General features: G+C 50.4%; 1 protein-coding gene across 3 annotated transcripts in view; it reads left to right on the top strand.

The window, feature by feature from the left end:
- The window catches only part of GRIK4 (glutamate ionotropic receptor kainate type subunit 4), a 420,015-nt gene that overhangs the window by 392,112 nt on the left and 15,569 nt on the right, over nt 1–12,334 (top strand). For 2 of the 3 annotated variants that reach the window (XM_027581034.2, XM_027581033.2), the window contains 4 exons: nt 777–950; nt 4,740–4,905; nt 5,784–6,009; nt 9,930–10,058. In XM_027581034.2, coding sequence (XP_027436835.1) covers nt 777–950; nt 4,740–4,905; nt 5,784–6,009; nt 9,930–10,058 — 695 coding nt within the window. Of the gene's footprint in view, nt 1–776; nt 951–4,739; nt 4,906–5,783; nt 8,053–9,929; nt 10,059–12,334 lie in introns of those variants that run through there. The other variant, XM_035723069.1, reaches the window with a different exon arrangement.

Raw genomic sequence — 12,334 nt, forward strand, 5'->3', positions numbered from 1 at the left:
CTTCTCGATCCTGGGTGCCCATCACACTCACCCGCGGAGCCTTAAGAGAGCACGGTTGCGCAGGCCCCAGCTGGACAGATGAAAACAGAACCTCTGGGAGTGGCATCTCGTCATCGGTGTTTCTGTGAAAGCTCCCAGGTGAGTCTGACACAGAACAGGGCTGAGACCCACAGCCCGAGGGACTGTCTAGGTCAGGGTTGCTCAGTGTGGACCGGGGGCGTCATCGTGACCCAGGAGCCTACAGATTCTTAGTTGGCACCCAGACTCCCTGAATCGGAATCTTCAGGCATTGAGCCCAACCGTCTATGTTTTAACAAACCTTCTTGGTGATTCTGATGTAGGCTTACATCTGAGAACCACTGTTCTAGGCTGAGGGTTTTCACACTGGCTCTGTGGGGCCCTCAGGTCCATCCGTGACCAGTTTAGGGGGCTGGCGGTGGCAGAACACGCCACTTCCCAGCCATCCCCTTCTGCCACGCCCAGCTTCTAGTCAGGGACCTGCACTTTTATCGGTTTGTTGTGTTTGGAGTTCCACATCATGGTTTATTTTAAAAAAATTAAAAAATTTTTTAATTGAAGAAAAGCAGTACAAACACAGCCGACGTAGTCCAAGCCCCTCGGTTTTTGGTTGGGAAGATCCCGGTCCAGCCAAAGCCACCGGCCAGGGACTGAAGTACAGAGGTGAGGCCAGAAAGGAGAGCCCCTCCCACTCTCCCCAGCATGTTCCGCCACACCCACCCTCCCTGGCACTGGTCTGTGCTCTTTTTCTCCCACAGGTTGACCCCCTACGAGTGGTACAGCCCCCACCCATGCGCCCAGGGCCGGTGCAACCTCCTGGTGAACCAGTACTCCCTCGGCAACAGCCTCTGGTTTCCCGTTGGGGGCTTCATGCAGCAGGGCTCCACCATCGCCCCCCGAGCCTTATCCACCCGCTGTGTCAGTGGCGTCTGGTAAGATCCGGGGCAGAGGAGGGGCCGGGGCCAGTGGGGGTGGGGACCCCAAGGGGGTCCTAGGGTAAGCCCTGCTCTGGCTGTGGGTAGGCAGGAAGCTTACAGAGAATTCTGCCTTCCAAACAGACTAGCAGGGAACTGGGCTGCATTCCGCCAGCTCCAGAAGGCTTGGGAGCACTGTCTTGGGAGCACTGTCTTGGGCACACTTTGTACCATCTTTTCCTCTTCCTCGGAGGTCTGGAGACAGAGGGGAGGGAGCCAGGGCAGGAAGGGGATGCAGAAAACAGCCTTGTAGGCCACACAACGAAGCCATTATAATTTCCTGACCTGAAAATGACCTGAGGTTGAGCGGCTGGGTCTGCCAAGGCATATGCAGATTTATGCAAATCGGAGTGTTCCGTAGGAAGTGCCTGCTGGAAGAATGGAAACCCGGCTATAGTCACATCTGATCCCCTCTGCCAGCTTTCTTGAACTTCGTCCCTCTGGGCCTGGCTCTGGGGCCTTGCTGGACCTGTCCACCTCAGCAGGTGTGGGCAAAGGCAGACTCTTGCGGCTCAGAGTTCGACAGGCGCTCGGGAGCTGTCCACATGGGCAGTCAGCCAGCCTCGGCCTGCAGCTCCCCTCTCCTCTCGGCTCACCCAGGGCAAAAAGAATACGGTTGAACGATTCGATGTGTGAGAAAGCAGTCTGAAAACTTGAAAGTGCTACATAAATATGTGGACTAATCAGTGCTGTTAGACCATTATGGGGCGAAATGAAACCCACACACATATATGTGTGTTGTATGGCTCTAGCAGACAGAGGCAAGCTTGCAGAATCCCAGTTCCCCAGCCTCGCTTAAAAACCCACTGTGGGTTTGGCTGTCACAGCCTATGGGACTTACAGCCTTCGTTCTCTCCCCTCCTCCTCAGCCTGTGTAAGCCAAAGGAGACAGGAGAAGTGGTGTTTCCACCTTGGGCACCAGTGTCCGGACAGTTACCAGAGGGACACTGGGCTGGGACTGATGGGAAGGTAAAAACGCAGCTGGGACAGTGACCCCTGCCCAGCTGGGGTTTTTGTTTTCTCTGATAAATGATAAATACAGTAGGATTTCAGACTTCTGGGCGAGGTGCTCACCCATTACCAGATAGTGCCCAGGGATTACCACGTAGATCAGTGGGAAGAACTGGGTTTTAATGTTCCTCAGAAAAAGGGACAGTCTTGGCAGGGAAAATCACAGAGTTCCCTCAAAATCCTGGAGATCTGGACAGAAGCCGTACAGACGAGCAGAAGTCGGCCACAGACTGATCTCTTTCTACCTGGGGGTTTTCCTTCCAGAGGGTGGTGTTTCTATGCGTTGCAGGGAGGGCCCCATTGTCTGCTTCATCCACCTGTCAGCTCCCCAACCCCCAGGAATTCCCTCCTCCACAGGAATGTCTGCCTGAGAGCCTGGGAGGGCCACCTGTCCTGCAGGCTGCTCCTCCCTGGCCCACTGGCTCGGCAGTACTTTAAGTAGCTGTCCTGGGGGGGGGGCTCCCTTAAGTGTGTGGGAGGGGGGCCGTTGAGTTGTTAGGCAGACCCTCTGCCTCTTGGAGTTCTCCGTTATCAAATCAAGGCCTCCGTTTGGTCAGCTCCCTGAAGGAGTGGGAGATCTAAAGAGAGGGCCATGGCGGCCTGCCTTAGAGTCCTCTCTCAGAGCAAGAGACGGAAAGTGCCACGTTGCCAACAAGAATGGCAGCCTTTCAGACTGGAGCAGGGCTCCACTGACCCCTCAGGAGAGAGGGTGTGATCTGCTTTCTCAGCAGAGACAATACTCTTGCCCTGAGCTACTTGGCTGTCTGACCCATTCCTTTGTGACCAGTGGTATAAAGTGCCACATGGCCACCCAGGGTGGGACAGAGGCCGGAGCGTAGCCATGGGGCTGAGGGAACCTCCCCAGCCAACTCTGAGGTCAAGTCCACACCCAGGGCTCATGAACCCACAGTGCTAGCCAGGGTAGCTAAGCCGCTTTAGAATCCTGGCCTCAGTGTGGAGATGGCTCACCTTGCCTCCCCAGCCCCTACTGGGGGATGGTCATGAGAAAGAACTTCCAGCAGAGTGTATGAGCTGAAGCAGGAGCAGGAAAACGCAGGTCTTAAGGATGGAAGGACACCTGGCACTTACAGGTCCCAAATTGGGAAGGTGGCCAGATGCTTTTCATCCCATATTCAGTGGGAGGGTCTATCTCTCCAATTCTCTATATCTCACATTCATCTGGTCCTTTACAGAGTATTAGTCACCAGTGACATACTGTCTCATTTGATCTCACAATTCTCTGAAGTCAGGCAGAGCAGACATTATGATCCCTGAGCAGACGAGCTCGGAGGAGGTATGTGGCTTTTCCCCCAAGGTCTCACAGGTGGAGTGCAACAAGGCCAGAAGTAAAACCAGGTCACCTCCCTGGTGGTCTGGCATATGGAGGTACCCGTTGAGTTGGTAGATGGCCCTGTCACTTCCCACCTTGGAGGCAGCCCACGGAAGTCCTTGGACACAGTGGTAAAGGAAACAATGGGACTTCCTGCTTTAAAAAATCCCCTGGAAGCTGCCGGCCTCTGAATCTTGTGGCAAATGCGATGCTTTAGTTGACAATGTCTTCATAATGAGGAAAGCCTCATTAATTCACACACCACTGATTCAGAATTTGTGATTATCCAACCTCAATTATGCTTGGATATGTCTTTGAACCCCTATAAACAAATGGACTGGGATGCAGATCCACACTGCTGACCAGATGGTAGAAGGCTTATTTAACCTACTGAAGTGAACAAACTAGTTGTAATGGCTTTAAGTATGGATGCTGCCTGAGTTGCAAAACTATTCTCATTTTAAAAGAGTTTGCACTACCCAATAAAATACTCTTCTATTTTGAAATAGCTCGCCCATCGCAAGAGTAGTTTCTTTTTTTTCTCTTTTTTTAGATTTTATTTATTTATTTGAGGGAGAGAGAGAGCGAGAGAATGCACGCATGAGCAGGGGGGAGGGGCAGAGGGAGAAGCAGGCTCCCCGCTGAGCAGGGAGCTCAATGCAGGACTGGATCCCAGGACCCTGAGATCATGACCTGAGCCGAAGGCAGACGCTTAACGGACTGAGCCACCCAGGTGCCCACAAGAGTAGTTTCCCATTCCAACTTCTCAGCAGTTCAAAGGTGCTTGTCACCAGTTAATCTTAAAGAGTTTCTTGTTGGTAAAACTGTCCTTAAAATATGGATTTCTCTGTGTGTTACTTGGCAAGTTCCTTTGCTTCTCTGAGCCTCCGTTGCCTCATCAGCAAAATCAGGATAAGAATTTTACCTCCCTTAGTTGTCGGGAGTCCATGAGATGGTGTGTGTGGTTCATGGCAGGTGCTCAGTACATGGCGATGCACATCTGGTGGTTGGCTGCATCATGAGAAGACAGGGGCAACCACCCAGCCCCGGCTCTAAACAGAGCCCTCAGAGCTGTCACCCTTAACTCATTCACTAGCTCATTCCTCACGGTCTCTGAGATGGTCTCATGTGCATGGACATACCTCTTTTGAATAGCAACCCAATAATCACCTCTTTTAAGAAATGAGAAAAAAAAATAATGGTCTTCTTTTAAGCAAGCCTCACAAACTCTGTTCATTTCTGTTGACATCATATGCCCTGCCTCCTCTGTCTTCCCCCATGGAGCTGGGAGCTCCTTCCTAAGAGGGACACCTGGTCTCTCCTATGTCGCTGCAGGACTGGGGATGGGGGCCGAAACTCCTGGGGATACCCGGGCAATGATGATTTCCTGGTCTTTTCCTACATAGGTGGGCATTCACGCTGATCATCATCTCATCCTACACAGCCAACTTGGCAGCCTTCCTGACTGTGCAGCGCATGGATGTGCCCATTGAGTCAGTGGATGACCTGGCTGACCAGACCGCCATTGAGTATGGCACAATTCACGGAGGCTCCAGCATGACCTTCTTCCAAGTAAACCCATTGGGCTGCTCACCAACATGGGGAATTGGGCAGAGTAAAGTTGAGATGTTTGTCCTCTAAAGATGAAAACATCAATCTTCATCCCATTATCTCTTTTGAACATCTAACTTGGAGGTTCACTTGGGGCTTATTTATCCCCTGCTCTGCAGAGTACCCTGGAGTTAATAGGTATCTAACCAACCTACTACCCAAGACATCCATTTTCACATGAAACAAGTCCAGAGCCTTCAGTTTTCTGTTTTCCATACAAGCCTCAGTGCCTGTTGGCACCACAACCACTGAAGGCATCATGCAGACACAGGTGTGGCTAGACACACACACCTCCCCCCCCCACCCCCGCCAAATGCTCTCAGACTTCTTCTTATTTGTAAAAATAGAGGCCAGTGCTGGCTCTGGGATTGATAAGTTGGTTTAGGGTCGACAAAAAATAGCTGGCGCTCCTCCTTCAGATGGTGTCTCTCAGAAATCCCGATGACCCTGAGTTCACTGCCTCCAACTTAAAGGACAGCGAAGGACACAACCAGAATTTCCACTCTTCATTCTATCAGAACCTGGAGGTTGGCAGTGGAAGACTTCTCTAGGGTAGATGGGCCAAAACCGATTATCAAACCACTAGGCAGAGTTTACAGTGCCTTAGGACCCTGTTCTTTCCTTGCCTTTCTGTGAAAGGTATCAGAGGCATGGCTGCCCCCTCCTGCCATGATACAGTGGCCATTGAGAGACAGAAGGGAAAAGGTTATATTGAAAATAATGAGGGGATTGAGTAACAAAAGGGCCAGGATTTTCAGGTCCACTTTGATTCCCTCCCTTTTAATGCCAACATTTCCTTTCTCTTGTTCTAACCCTGCTTCCTTGTGTTCTTCTCCCAGAATTCCCGCTATCAGACCTACCAACGCATGTGGAATTACATGTATTCTAAGCAGCCAAGTGTGTTTGTGAAGAGCACCGAGGAGGGAATCGCTAGGGTGTTGAATTCCAACTACGCCTTCCTTCTGGAATCCACCATGAATGAGTACTACCGGCAGCGAAACTGCAACCTCACTCAGATTGGGGGCCTGCTGGACACCAAGGGCTATGGGATTGGCATGCCAGTCGGTATGCTGGAGAGGGACAGCCTCTTTGGGTAGCACCATCCAGGCAGGGTCAGAGTAGCTAGGACCACTGAATGCAGCACTGAATTCGACAACCCTGTTCTAGAACCAGTTAACAGTGACTTTAGGTGGGCATTCTCCAGGTTAAAACAAACAAACAAACAAACAAAAAACAAGCAAATCCACATACTTCTACTGATCAGTGATCCCACTCTCAATCCTTAAGTATGGAAGGATGACTTGATTAGTTATTAATTGATTAATTACTCAAGGGCATCTTGATGCCCTTGGTGGATTCTTCAGGGCTTTTGTTCACTCTTCTGCTTCCTGCCCTTTGGCCCTTTCTCTGTTGGTGGACCTCTCTACCAGCAGTGGGAAGGAGATGGAAGAGGTGGTCAAACTTAACTAATTTTGCTATTAGTGTCCCTGGTGAAAGGCTTATTACAAAAGGAGACTGACATGATGAGATAAAGTGGTTTTCAGATCATTTGTGGGTCTGATGGACCCATCTACTCCAAATCAGCGTAGGTCATTGAGAAGAAGGAGTAGAACTCAGTATTCATTTGGCTGTGTACCTTCCTGGCTGTTACAGGATGGTAGGGATGTTTGGCTTCCCGAAAGGTCTCCCAGCTGTGCTTTCTAAAGGATATTCACACTTTGGGCCTTCCCCAAAAGGAAGGTGAAGGGAAGCAAAATGAACTGCTTTTTGAATTGGCGAGGGAATCTGAAAATGTTCCCTGGGTGCTTGGCACATACACACTTCCCCCACCCACCATGGAGAGTCACACTGTATAGGGCTGTCCTCACTCGACGCTGTTCTTCTACAAGGTTATCCTGTGCAAGGCAGCAGGGGGGAAACAGCAACTAAGGCCACCAGACCATGTGGGGAAAGCATGTACATCTTTGCTGTTATCTAACACACTCCTTCTCTTGATCTTTACCTAACTCAGAACTCTATTGGATTCACTCTACCTGTGGAGTGTAAAAAGCATGGGTTTGGAGTCAGGCAGACCTGGGAATGCACCTGGTTCCAGGCTGTGGGACCTCAGATCATTTAAGCTCTCTGAGTCTCAGTTATTCCATCTGTAAAATTAGGTTTCTAATACCTGCCTCATGGGGTAATTAAGGGGTAAACCTAATAATCCGGTCAGGTGCCTTACCACAGCATCTCCCACTTAGCCTGCTTGTGGGGAACATGAGTACCCTCCCCATCTTCTCCCTAATCCCCTATGTTATCTGATAAAAGCAGATGACTTCTTAAAAATGGGTGGGAAGCCAAGCCAATGAGCATAGGCAATGATACAGTTCCTTCTTGAGCTCAGTGAATTCTGACACTAGCAGTTCTATAAACCAGAGCCCTCGCTCTGGGCACTTGTCAACCCACATACTCTCTTCTTACCATATTTCATTGATATTTGTTAATATACAGATTATGGGCCTCTTTGAGAAATTTATTGGCTTCCATTTTGTTTCAAGATTGTGGAGTGAACCACAAAATAAACTTTTAAGATGCACCTTGATCAGGATCCAGCAATTTAAGAAATTTAATTGAAATCTCAAATGCTTCAAAAGTTTTCATGGAACAAACCTGTAGAGAGTGGACACAAAGCAGACCAACTCTAGAAATTTTTATCAATAACGAAGGAAAAAGGGAAGGAAATACATTTCTTCTGTGTCTGGCATGATGCTATTTTTCATATGTCAGCCCACCTGCGAGGTAGATGTGGTCCTTCTCACCCTAGAGGAGAGCACTGAGATTCAGAGGAGACAACTTACTTGTCCAAGGTCGCACAGTAAGTAGAGGAGCTGGGTTTGAGCCTAGACTGCCTGTCTCCAGATTGAGTGCTTCGCTTTCCAGACCATGTTGCCAGAGGGTCCCACCGGTTCAGCAAGACAGAATAGGTGGGAAAGTGAGCTGTGGGCTTGTCCAGGTTCTCAGCTCAGGCTGGGAAGAGCGTCACACGGTCCACTGATGAGACAGAATTTACATCCAGCTGAGGTTACGTCCAGGAAAGATGACAGCATCTGTGTCGTTTTTAAGGGGGGGGGGGGGATAAGGACATAACCAGAGAATAAGTAATGTGCTTGGACCCAAGAAAATTAAGAGAAACAGAACAAGGAATGAGATGGGAAATGAGTTAAGTGGTTTAGGGGCAAAGCAGGCAAACATGGAGTAAACCGAATAATCTTTTCAGGGGGCCCCTGAGGTGCTGTTGAGGTTGGGTTGAAAATGTCTTGAAAACTGCTTGAAATGCCTGGCTGGGCTGGACAGTTGTCTGTAAAGCTGGAATGTTCGTTAGTCTCCCCACCTAGCACCATCTGTTAGTTCAAGTAGCTGTCCACTGCAGATGTGTATTGAGTTCCTATATACATGAGGCGCTCTTGATGTTGGCCGACATTGCTTGCATAGACACATTCTATGCCGCAGCCTTGGGGGTGTGCATACCCAGGCGTAGTTGTATCTCCGGTAGGGAAGGTTGCCTCTGTGGAGTCATGGGCTGTCAGAGTCCAAAGAGATCTGGAAGCTGATTTAGTCCCTGGCCTGTCAAAGGGCAGTCTATGGCTGAGCGGCAGGCCATCCCCTTGGAGCTTGTTAGAAATGCACAATCAGAGGGCGCCTGGGTGACTCGGTCGGTTAAGCATCTGTCTTCGGCTCTGGGGTCCCGGGATCAGTCCCTGCATCGGGCTCCCTGCTCAGCAGAGAGTCTGCTTCTGCCTCTGCCCCTCACCCCACTTGTGCTATCTCTCTCGCGCTCATTCTTTCAAATAAGTAAATAAAATATTAAAAAAGAAAGAAAGAAATGAACCATCTCAGGCCCCATCCCAGACCCATGGAATCAGAGTGCAGGTCAACCAGATCCCCAGGTCATTCCCGTGCATATTAAAGTTTGAGAGCACAAATCTATTTGTTCCAAGCTTCTGCCTGAATCCTTCGCTGTAGCCTTTTCCCCTGAGGCATCTGTCCACATCAGGCCTTCACAGAGCTTGAGCAAGAAAACTGAGCAGCTTAGTTGGTTTCCAGCCTCTTGGCAGCTTTTTCCTTATGATCTCTGGGCTCAGCCCGTGCTGAGGCATTGAGCTTTCCATGGTTTCATTTAAGCCTATTTTTGTGATTAAGCCTAAATTCCAGAACCAAAGCACCTTGACCATATTCCGTTAGAAAAATTAAAAAAGAACTGCACTGAACAGAAGCCTTCTGTCTGAGGAGGGAGGGAGGAGCGGTGTGCACAGGGTGATGGATGGGGACGGGGGGCTGTCGACGACACTCAGCAAGCAGGTGGGAAGGTTGGAGCTGCCCATGACTGGCTTCTGCGCACAGATGGTGGAGAGGTGGCTTCCGTCACTCTCTGGGGTGGCTCTTCTCTCACTGGGGGTGCTCTGGGTAAACCGTTGTTCAGGTGTAATGTAGCAAGAGTTACAAGTGCCTGGGAAATGAATTTAGATCAAGTAGAAGAGAGACCGCTGACCAAGTGAGAGGTTTGTGTCACAGGTTTCCCACCTTGGCCTCTTGGAGGTGGATGGGAAGCCTTGTGACCAGCCTCCCGAGTGTCCGTGGGCAGGTTGTTTAACCTCAGTAGAAAGTGGTGGGGAAGTGGGGCTCCACGGGTGCCTGAAAGGTCAAGCTGTCACTTGAGCCTCACTGGGTTCTTGGCCGGGGGCTGCACATGGCATCGGTGGAGAGAGAAGGCCAGTAGAAAGGCCCAAGTGCCCTGCATACAGTCAGAACTCCCTCCTCTCCGTGGAGGGTCCTCAGAACCAGCCAGGCGGAGAGCCATGCTCCTGTAGGGACCCCTGCCACGTCTGTCCCTCTCCTCCTGAGGTGAAGTGGGCAGAGTGGCCAGGAGGTGTGCCGGGGAAAGGAGCCGAGTGACGCATAACAGGACACTTACACCCTGTGGTCTGGGCTCTCCTGTGACCCCACAGGTTCGGTTTTCCGGGATGAGTTTGACCTGGCCATTCTCCAGCTGCAGGAGAACAACCGCCTAGAAATTCTCAAGCGCAAATGGTGGGAAGGTGGCAAGTGCCCCAAGGAGGAAGATCACAGAGCCAAAGGTAAGGGGGTTCAGGGGCGTCCCCCGCCTGCTCTAGAGGACAGCAACTTGTTTCTGGTGTCCAGAGTCCAGATGATGATCACTAGAACACACCGAGAGCAAGCCTTGGAAGGAACTTAGGGCCGGGTGGGGCTGGGCTGAGGGCTGGGCTGAGGAGGCTCCCCCAGAGAGGCCATCCCTCCCCTCACCCGTCTCTCCCATCACCTGAGCTCTGCTTTGGTTTTGTCAGGTCTCATCACTCCCCGATACTATATGTTCTATTCATTTATTTGTCTACTTTCCATTTCTTCTACCAGAATATGTTTCATGAGGGCAGGACTTACCTTCTTCACAGGACTATCCACAGGTCCTGGCATATGGATATTATATTGAATGAATGAATGAGTGAGTGAATGAATGAAGTTTAAATCACGCTGGATAGAAAGCAGTCACCAACTGATAATGTGTGGTTGTGGAGTGTCCAGGGTCCCTGAGCACCCAGGATTTTTTGTAGGGGGTTTGCCCAGGATAGTCCCGGGCTACATCTGTTGTCGATCAGTTAATGCCTATTAGTTATTTTTAGAACCCTCTTTAAGTCTCATAATGTCCTGGTTTGGACAATAAATCATATGATCACCCTAGTCATCTATTGCAGCCTTGCTAAAACACTTAACAAATTTACCTATACATGCTATCCCCTAGGAAGGCAGCTGAGGAGTGAAATGAATAATACCATGTGCTTCCCTCTCTGCTCAGCATGAATGATTATCCGTGATGAGACAGTGAATGAGTGACTTTGTGTTTCCAAGGGTTTCTCTGTGGGTCTCTGTCCTGCAAGGAGAGGTCTTGGAAATATCGACCTGTGGGTAATTTAGTGTCCCTTTGTAACTTAGAGGAAATGCTGCCCCTTCCCACACAGGAACCCATGGAGGCCACACATGTCTTGGCTCTCCACTCCCCAAAGATCAAGTGTGGAGGAGACTAACTCTGTTCAGGAAAAAAAAAAAAAAAGAAAGAAAGAAATGAGGGTATGAGAAAACTTTTGTGGATTTGGTAGAATGAAGTAGATGTTGAAGATGCTCAAGACCTGAGCAGGTAGGGAGGGTCGGAGTGGGTATTGCAGGCAATGAGCCCCTTGAGGAAGATGCGGCAGAAATTCGTGCTGTGGGCCGGGGCTCTATGTGGTGCAGGTGGAGCAGAGTGAGATTCCCATGGGGAGAGTTGAGCTGTACAGAGGGTTTGTACTGGGAAGGTGTGGGGAGTGAAATGCTCCTGCACCACCCTCTCCCCACAAAAAGACACATGGCTTGAAAACAATCTAAATCTGACTGGGCCTGGACTAGTCAAAATAAAATGAGATTATTGATAAGGTAACATAGGCTAATGTTGTTCTGTGATAACAATGAACTTCAGAGCAGTGGGAAAGCACACCATCTTACCAAGCAGGTGGAGGGAACCAGTGATGGGTTTTGATCTGGAGTAATCTGAAGTAGAAACAGAGAGACAGATCTGGGCCCCAGAGCAAAAGGCCCTTGAGTCCTTCCCCTGACCGATGAGCAAAAAAGGAGAAATGTCCAGGTATCTCCCTTCCTAGAAGCCCTTGGTCCCCCTCCACCCCCACCCCACCCCCAGTGGGTTGGGTGCTTTCTGTGACTTTGGACAGAGCACTCAACACACTACATTGCAGCTCATGGTCTCCTCTGCTTGGCAGATGGCACCGTAGCCGTGGACCCAGTCTCGTTTGTTTCTATGTCCCTAGCCTCCCCTACAGAGCCTGGCACATAGTAGGGATCCAGTAAATATTTGTGGGATGTGTGACTACAGCTACTGGCTGGTAGTTGTCAAAAGCTGCCAATGGCAGTGTTCTCCTGGGTCACATTAGCAAAGGGACCAATGAAACTGATTCGGTGACCTTCCTGCGCAACCTTCACCCCGAGCTCTCCGCTCAGTCAAGTCGTTCCTGCCTCTGAGCAGCTGACCCAATGGATGTGGTGACACAGAAACACTATCGATGAGGGAGGCTGGAACACAGAGGGAGGGGGCCAGGAGCCAGGGCCCAGAGCAGTGCAGGGACCCCCACAGACTCCTGCATTGTCACCCCCACCCCAGCTGGCAGCCGGCTCTGCCAGCTCCAGATCTCCCTCCCCTCCTGTTCCCACTGGCTGTGGGTTTCCCCAGCTTTCCCTGCCTTTGTCAACTGGATGCCTGTTTGATCTCTTGGAGCACATTTCCCCTTGAGGCTCACTGCTGAGTTGCTCCCATGTCTCCAGTTTCCCCCTTTCATCCCTGACCCCAAAA

Source organism: Zalophus californianus, chromosome 11 (genome assembly GCF_009762305.2).
Source record: "Zalophus californianus isolate mZalCal1 chromosome 11, mZalCal1.pri.v2, whole genome shotgun sequence".
In the NCBI taxonomy this organism is placed as follows: domain Eukaryota; kingdom Metazoa; phylum Chordata; class Mammalia; order Carnivora; family Otariidae; genus Zalophus; species Zalophus californianus.